This window comes from Tachypleus tridentatus, chromosome 1 (genome assembly GCF_004210375.1).
Source record: "Tachypleus tridentatus isolate NWPU-2018 chromosome 1, ASM421037v1, whole genome shotgun sequence".
NCBI lineage: Eukaryota > Metazoa > Arthropoda > Merostomata > Xiphosura > Limulidae > Tachypleus > Tachypleus tridentatus.
Genome location: NC_134825.1, coordinates 50,087,738 through 50,097,570, shown reverse-complemented (window position 1 = coordinate 50,097,570; position 9,833 = coordinate 50,087,738). Strand labels below are relative to the sequence as shown.

Below are 9,833 nucleotides of genomic sequence, written 5' to 3'. Positions count from 1 at the left end.
ACCACCTTCATAATATATAACATCACTTGTATCTTGGAATAATATAACAGTTGCCAATTAGTAACTCTTTAATACCCTCCTTCCAAAGTACACATCATACCTTAATTCTTTAGATGCTATAACAAACTTATTTATAGTGTTTAGTTTGACAAAATGATTTATCCCATGGTATCACAAAAACATTTTCTCATATATTATGATGAAAATAAATGAACACTTTTATATAACTTTATGCTCCACCATCTATTACACAACTAAACCTTAAGACTTTAACTAAGTGTGTAAAAACAAATTCCAGCCATACCTTTTTTCTTTCTACCCAGGTATTAATCAGTATTTTAAAAAATATACTAATTTTGATAATACAAATTTTAACACATACATGACATCCATTATGTGACAGACTACCTTTATTTGACTAGGTTTATATTAGTCTTTCCTTGCTTCATTTTAAAACAGTATTTACCTTCACTACTTCATTTATACATCCTTCTTAGAAACATTTTTACTTATTACATTTCAAAATTCATCTAATTTAGAATCATCATTGGTTTATTTAGATGTATTCTATCACATCTTGTGATTTTATGTGAAAAGATTAAATAAATCATGAAACTTTAATAAGACATAAACAAAACTATATATAACCAAGCAGAGCAATGACATGGCAAAGGTGTAAACAAAAATGTAATGTTTTTTTAATATAGCCATTTGAAAAGTACGCAAAACAAATTGAAAATACATGACATTACTCGTACCTAGAAATTGTTAGATTATTCCAATTAGTAGTTCTTTAATAACTATCCTCTAAAGTACACATCAAACCCTAACCCTCTGCATGCTATAATTGGATTTATCTGACTTGAGATTAGCATTGAAATACCAATTAGATATTAGAAAATTTGTCTTGAGAAATCTAATTGACATTTTACTAAACTTTGTGTTTCTCTTTTATTATTGAACTAATACTTCTTTACCAGGTGTTTTTCACAATTTACCTGAAAATTTGTTATGATGTTGTGCATTTTCTATAACAAACTTTAAGGGCAAAATTTCTTGAGTCATTGTAACATAATAATAGTTTAAATATTTTGTGATGGTAGAGGAAGTCTTTGAAATGATGGTTCTTACTCACTACTTTGTTTGGTTTTGTATCTGCTTGAATCCTTGGTGGTCAAATGCATCCAGGTATAACTATCTGTACAAGTTCAAAATTGCATTGAGTAGTGGACATTATCTGGACAGTTCAGGATTTGTTTTTTTCCATTGATATCAATCACCAAAAGAAATCATCCATTTATCTCACATACTACCTTTTCTTATGCTATTTTTATCAAAAATCCTGACCAAACATTAATCACATAGAACTACCTCTACCCTTTACATAAAATTTTATCATCATATACTAAAAAAATCACACACACTTCACTTTAACCAAACAGCTTAATGCCTCGTTTTATTTCTTACATCCATTATCACAAAAAACCTATTTCTCTGTACAATGTATAGATTTATTTATTAAATATTAACTGTTTTGAGCAACTACAATGAGAAATGTTTTCATAAAATAAGGTACATTAATTTAATATTCAATTTAATTTCTGAAAATTAAGCACTGATCCTAATACCTAACTTTTCATTTCTATATACTTTATTTGATGCACTGATGCAATTTTGTTATTTTTAATGACTCATTAACAGTTTTTCAAAGTAAATTACATGTTTTGTTTAACAGCGAATGTAAGAAATTAAGTCATTCAACGTTTCAAAATTTGTTACATATCAGTTACACAATTCTACATATAAACAAAGTAGCTCATGTTCTCTATAATTAATTTATTACATATAATTTTGTTATTGATTTTTTTCTCAAGTCTTTTATCCACATTTTATAACCAGTTATGTTTAAACATGCTTTTCACACTTATATTTAAACGTTGTTAACACCTTTCAGAAATCATGAGAGCTAAGATAATTTTTTCTATATTTTATTGATAATAATAACAATTACTAAAAATTTAAAGATATTTTAACTTTTGTTCAAGTTTTTTGTGTGGTGCCTTAAATAACTGAATTTTTAATCTTGGCATGTGTAATGGTCAAAGTTTGAATTGATGTGACCATGGTTATTTTTACAAACTAGATTCATCATGAAAAAAGGGATATTTAATATTTGAGGTGCATGTTTCAGATACAAATTTCAATGTCTTGTATAACTGTACAGAGTAAGTACTAAACTTAACTACCACGTCTGTTGTGGCTTTTGGAGTTCAGCCAAGTGACTTGGATGCCAATGTAAATATTTAATGACTACTATTATTGCATATCACCAGCCATTCAATTTTCCTATTTTGCAAACTTATTTTGTTTCAGTTTTTTACTTATGGTAAATAATAAGTTTTATTGAAATGTTTTTAATTTTCCAGATTTTGTTATGGGTACAGGTTTTCATGTTACTTGAATGATCCATTTCACATTATCTTATCATCAACACATCTGTTAAATACAGTTAACATTCTTTAGAAAAACCAACAAAAATAACTTATTCATTTTCAGATCTTTGATAAAATATGGTAAGAAATACTTTTCAGTAACTGACTTAATGATCAAAGTATGAAGCAAGTTTTCTTGGGGTTTCTGTTTATCTTATAGCGTGTTAATTAAAACAACTTGAAAACCTTAACCGAGATATTTTATTAATGAAGTTTAGAAACTAAATAATTAATGTTGGTGATGATTCAAAGTTTATTTTTTGTATCATGTCTAAAGACCAGAAGAATAAAATCCATGGCTAAGTTCACTCAGGATTTCTGACATATTAACTTTGATACAATTTACATGTTTAAATGTTCAGTTTTAGAACTTCAAAATAAAGTATGGTTGTATCCTAACACATCCCATGTTGGTAACTATTTTTGAAGAGAAATTTACATGTTCATTTTTTTCAATCTAGCATATTACTGCTGTTTATTCTCACTGTAAACAAGCTGTCTTCTTCCGTGAGATAGTTGACATACTATTGCTGATTGCCAAGTCATGTTGCTAAGTCACTGTATAGCCACATTTTTACATTAGATTATCTTTCACTCTCAGATGATGTGATGTGTATGAGTGACTGATCATTTAAAGGATTTTTTTACTTCTATTTCCTTTTCTAGAAATGAAATTTATATTGAACAAAAATTAAAATTTTGTTTAGTAAATGCTGTTAAGAAACTATGATATAAACTGTTTCTTACATTGAATTTTTTAACTTGTTTTCATGTGAATGCTGTCACAAATCAGCAGGTTTGTCAAAATCCTTACACTTAGAGACTACATTTGCTCAATTGTGTATATATAATCCAACAATTAGTCAGTTCTTTAAGGGGCTAACTATTCAAGTTTATCTTATATACACACCTATATGATGAAAAAATTAAATAAAAAAATGTGAACATTATAATGAAGCAACAACTACCAGGATACATGGGTTGTCATGATACATTTTTGGTAGACAAGCAATATTTCTTGAAACTGGATTAAAGAACAGTTTTAATCATGCACTGTATAAATTTTTTACAGTTGTGTTTCTGTCTCTAGACATGGAATGTGCAGAACGTAATTCACCAGGTTATATGAACAGGAGCTTTTTTAACTTTATTTTGACTACGTTTTTCTGAATAACATAATCTTGTTTACGAATTATGCAATGTTGTACACTTACAAGTGAAAGTGAACAATTTAATCAATAGAATCGATTACCTCTGAGCAGAAGTTACATCAGTTAGCATCACATACAATAAATGATTAATTGAAATCATGAATAGATCAATTATCAAAATTACTTTCTGATTACTACTGTTTTAAATTATTCCAACAATCAATTGTTTACATTTTCCTAAATTGAAAATACATTTCCAATAATACTTATGATACAATAGATATTCCTCAACATTGGCTTTGCCCATCTAAGCATTGGCCTTGCAAGCTTCAGTATTTTATACCTCACTTAAATTCCCTTGGCAATATCTAACTTGCAAATCTCTCCACCCACACCAATGTTCCCTCTATCCTGATACTGTACATAAGCACCTCACTCAGATAATGTAATCATTTTTCTGAGACTTACATCACCCCAGTATCTAAAGCTGGCTCTTATTGGGAAGGAAGGGCAGGAGAGTGTTAATGAAGGTAAGTGTTATTTGAAATGCATTTTCAGTTTAGGAAAATGTTAACTTCTAGAACATACACACCTTCTACTGACATTATAGCTAGAATCCTACATTGAGAAGTTAGAGAGGTCAGTACAGGCATTATCCATACAGAAAGCATCTTCATAAACAGTGGATGTATGTACCAAGACAACAGTGGTACATGAGTGGGGGAAATCACACTACATCCAGAACAAGTACGTTCTTCAACCAGAACTTAGTTCCTGTATCAAAAGTTAAATGGAACATGAGCAATCATCATTATAGGCCAGTCCCAACCAAACACATCATGTTCCACAACTTGGAGTTGGAATTAAGGGGTCTTGGTTAATTACTAGAACAATTAGGCCACAGTGTTATATATAGACATACTTCTAACTAAATCCCAACTTGCAGCCATAGAGTGGTGCATTCCAAACCACTGGAATCACAAAGAGAAAGCAAGCACCACTGAAGTGGACAAACTTTCTTTTCCATTTGAAGAAGTCTAAAAGGCAAATCCTAAGCTCAGAATGAGAGGATTGTGTGTGCCATACTCAATCCTCAATCAAAGAAACAGAACTCATCCAGTCCAGAATTATCAACATTCATATTTACTTCCCAACTTAGTAGGCAAGAAGTATTCCAATTGTCCCCAGAATTATGGAAAGGATATGGAATATTGTGCTCAACCAAGAACCTAAGGTGGGACCACATTGCATTCTGAATTATGAAGAGATAGTGACTGTTTGTTTGTGTGTTCTTAAATTTCGCACAAAGCTACACAAGGACTATCTGCACTAGCCATCCCTACTTTTGCAGTCTAAGACTAGAAGGAAGACAGCTACCCACTGCCAACTCTTGGGCTACTCTTTTACCAACATATAGTGGAATTGACTATCACATTATAATGCCCCCATGGCTGAAAGGGTAAGCATGTTTGGTGAGATGAGAATTTGAACCCTTGACCCTTGGATTACGAGTTAAATGCCTTAACCAACCTGGCCATGCTGGGCCTAAGAGATAGTGAACTCCTTTCATGAACAGTATTGAACAGTATACTAAACTGAGATTGACCAAAAAGAAGGGCCACACACACCCTAACCAGATAGCACAGTGTCAAATATTAATCAGTATTATAAGTATGCTTATGAAGAGGCTGGTGCTGATTCAACTGACACCTGGAAAAAAACATCCAGTGACAGGGTAGCAGAGTCCCCAACTTCACCCATTTTTCCAAGAGTGGAGGAAACACTGTAAAAAAAGCCTCTGTCCACCACCCCAGTGACAGGAAACTGAGAGTGGTAAGGACTCTCTCACTCTACAAGTATAATCGATGGAGTAATGCACATTGGGAAGCCCTAAAGAACAGTGCTTTGGAACCAGTGCAATAAGTGAACCAAGTACCCTAAACTTCTTTAAAGCAAACTGACACCAATATATTCAACCCATTTATCAGCAGAGATATGCAGAAACCCTATAGCTTTACTCATCATAACATGGTAATACTATTTGGTAAGCACCTATATATCTTATGGAACATCTTATTTCTACAGAGCCTGTTGCAACCAGTAATAGGAATCAAACTGATTGCTAGTACAGAATTGGACTGACAAAAGCACACCTGTCTGGGCAACTCTTGCTACAGAATGGAATACAGTGAAAGCAAGATGAAAATGACCCTGGAAAATACAGACAAGAATATGACAAAAGTAGTCCCCTACTCCTCATAATCCAGCAGCTATTGTTAAAATGTCCATGGGAGAAGTGGAAAACTCCCAGATCCAGTAAAGAACATGAGAGAAATGCACTGGTAAAAGTTTAAATACCAGTCTGTAAAATGACCCCAAACAGATATGTGAATTGAGCAGCAAAGGATATAAAAATGTTGAATCTGATGAGACTAAACTCAGAAGATTCCTCTTTTGTAAAGACCAGAATATACAATGTGGATATATGCATATCCACCTCTAAAAAATTGAGGAAAATCTTGAGAAACTGAATGTTCCCAATAAATACAGCCTCTGGATTATCACCACAAAATACCTCAAGACCTAACAAGACAAAACAAATGATCAGATCACAATTGATTGCAGAAATGAGAAATAAATGGTAAAAAAATTGTGGAGAGGTATGTATCCAAGGTTCTTGCTGCCAGAAAAAAAAAAAGACCTATCAGGGTATAGAAGGATCTAAGGGAAGAGATCCAAAGTCCTCCTGACATGCCAACAACTCCAACTTATGCCAGAAGCAACACAAATACTTATTAAGAGAAAGGCAATACATGGTACATGAGGCTAAAGGCTTGAGTAGTTGTTGAAATAAGGCATGTAATACCACCCTAATATCTTAGTTAAGTAACTGGAAAAGCTAATTGGGAAGAATGCTGGATAGCTCTTGGGAGTCTTACACCTATAGATGATTAGAATAGTTGAAAAAGTTGTCTGATCTAAATAACAGACAAAACTAGGCCCAAATGAAGGCCAGGTCAAAACAAAATGTGATGGACATGCTTGGTACAGTGGGTACAAACTCTTTGTGAGGCACACCCTAGGCAACTTTTGACATTAAACCCCAATGAGTTGGAAAAGTCTGTGTAGAAAGTGGGACTGAGGATACCACAATAAAGATAACCAAAGAGGAGAATGCAGAGGTGGACTCAACTAAAGATACTGTGTAAGAGGAAATCATGGTCAGACAGGCAAACCTAGGGCTAGCAACATCTCACATGTAGAGGATTAAAACACAGCCAGAACTCTGAACTGGGAGAGAACATAAATGTGGAATCCTATCCAATCAGGATTAAATGCATCTACCACCCAAGCCTGAAGATAAGGTGCTGCAGACTCAAAAACCTGGAGTTCAGAGTATCAATACACAGTCAAAAGCAATCACTGAAAGTCTGAACTGAGATCACATCTAGCAGAAAATCTCATAGTAGAGAATCCATTGGATTAGGAGAAAGTGAGGGCTGAAATTGACAATCTAAAAAATGCATCACCCCAGGAAAACGACAAGCCAGAAGACTGACATGAGTGGAACAAGACCTGCAGCGAAAGAATCAAATTTAAAAAATAACAACCCCATGAATGCATTTTTCCATCACAGTACATTTAAGAATCAACTGTGGATCTAGACCCTATACCACTGTTTGTTGGTAGAAAAAAATTCTAAATTATTGACGCAGAATGAAGATTCGTCTTCCATTCATATACCATAGATTACATGGCCTTGAATACACACACCTCATCCCTGAAAAGTTAGCACTCCAACCATTTGATTTTATGAAATAAAACTGTAAGTAGCTATCAGGAAATATACTTGAGACAGAGAAGTAGTAGACACACACACACAAACAAACAAACACTAATGGCAAGGTTAATCAAAACCAACCACCACTCAAAAACTAATATCTTGCTCTTGATAAAAGAGACTGGATGTTCCAGTGGATTAAAGTTCCAGATCCATTAGCTGCACAGGAAATACTGAAGGGATAGCATGTGTTCTCATTCCAAAAATTCAGATATTTGAGGAAAGTTCATAAATCCAAATAGATAGAACCATCCCTGTAAGCAAAAGCCTGTTCCATAGTCAAGAGCTAGATAGGAGGTGGCTGAGCCAGGTTAAAAATGTGAAGAAAACTTGTACAAACCAGCAAAAGACATATGGTGCTGATACTAAACCAAAGGCTATATCCTTGAAGTGTAGAACCTGATCCCTACACACAAAAAGTAGCAAAAGGCAAAATTAATTCAGTATGAGAATGTGAAGAAATGCCTCATTAACCTGGTTAAAAATGCCAACAAAGGGAGAGAAAGAACATCACTGTGGACCTAGAAGGATCAAAGAACATTCAAAATAAGAAAAACCATCATCTGCTAATCTCCCCTTCCCCCAGGCACAACAAAAAACAGAAATAACACCTCAGAAGAATGGAATCAACTGTCACTACTGCCCTCATGACCAGTAACTGATAGTTTTAAAACAAAAATCCACTGTTCAGGTTGGCATGAAAATACCACAGGTTGGGAGGATAATGAAGGTGGAGAATTGAATGAAAATACCATCTTTGATAGTGTAACCTGAAGTACTTATGAATCTGTAGTTGAAAGAGTACCAGGTGTCTGTCAATACTTGTAACCTCACTCTAACTGAACTCCCCACCTTATCAGGTATTGACACCATTGACATCAGTCAACCCATATGGAGGGTCTCTAAAACTAAGGTATGAATCCATTCAGCTGCTACAGTCAAAGAAGGTCTAGAGGTCAAATAACAACAAAACATCAAATTGTGATGTTAATTTATGATACAGATGCACCACTTGGACATCCATGAACATGAAATGATGGTAAAAACAAGCCACATGTGACACACACAGGCCACAGCAGCTAGACAAATTTGCTCCACCAAGAGAAGCAGTTAATCTGGCCAAGAGAGAAGCAAGTAGAAGACACCATTCATCTGCAAGTTGAAGTAGGGTCCACTGACAGGCTGTAACAATTTTCTGGGAGGAAGAAACATTAAAGAGCAAGAGTGAGAATCAAATACAAGAAAATGTGATGAGTCCAAAGTGATCACATGAACCATCCTGAAACACCACATATCCAAATACAAAAAAAAAAAATTGTCTTTGGAAACTCATGTAGACTCACAGTACATAGAGGAAAACTAATATCTCACAAATCTAAGTGATTAATTGAAGGAGTTGGAAGCATTTGATTCAAACTAGACTTTCAAAAAGCTGACTTTGTAAAGAAAGGCATCAGAAAAACAGTCCAAATTATCCCAATAATAAGGATTAACAAAAAAAAAATCAACTTAAGGAGCCCCAGGAGAAAACACTGAAGGTGAGCCCCTCTCACTATAGAGAGATGCTAGATAACAAAGGAGGAATAGAGGAAGTCAGATTAAATGCCATACTGACAACAGTAATATAGGAATTCATACCTATAAATATTGTTTTTTTGTGTGTAAAGGAAATTATATGTAAATCCATAAAGCAATGTAAAAATCAAAATCCATAATGGAATGAGGAGCAGTGCTTCATCTGAGAAAACCATGACCAACATTTTATCAAGAAAAAGTAATTACAATATCTGAGTGAGGTGCTTGTATACAGTACCAGGATAGAGGGTGCATTGATATGGGTGGAGAGATTTGTTAATTAGATATTGCTAAGGTCATTTAAGTTGGGCATAAAAGACTGGAGCATGCAAGACCAATGCTAAGATAGGCAAAGCCAACATCAAGCAATAGCTATGGCATTAGCAAATTGTATGTATGCTTTGGAAAATAACAATTATGATTATTTTAACTACCAAATTAACTGAAATAATGCCATGGTCATTAATTTTGAGCTGCTAACTGGAGAAAAGGCAACTGGCAAGGAGCACCTACCACCATTTTTTTCTTCTTTTTTGAACTGCTAACAAAAGGGTAGGTAACTGGCTAGAAGCACTTTTTGTTTTTGTTCATACCATAATTTGAGGACTACTGTACTAACTGATTACTGAGGTTACTGATATATCAATTAGCAAATATCACTAATTGCCCAGCACTTCTTCCAAGTAGAATAATATCCATATCTCTGGATAATGTGAAGTTCACCCTCAAAAACTCAGAAAATCCTTCTCAGATCCCAAATGATAAATTATCTGG

At 33.9% G+C, this 9,833-nt stretch overlaps 1 protein-coding gene across 1 annotated transcript in view; it reads right to left on the bottom strand.

The window, feature by feature from the left end:
- Positions 1 to 1,112: 1,112 nt before the first annotated feature.
- The window catches only part of LOC143248250 (ADP-ribosylation factor-like protein 2-binding protein), a 31,219-nt gene continuing 22,498 nt past the window's right edge, over positions 1,113 to 9,833 (bottom strand). Inside the window, 1 exon segment of the mRNA XM_076496668.1 lies at positions 1,113 to 1,198. Within this exon segment, the coding sequence (XP_076352783.1) occupies positions 1,128 to 1,198 (71 nt within the window). The 3' untranslated portion in view covers positions 1,113 to 1,127.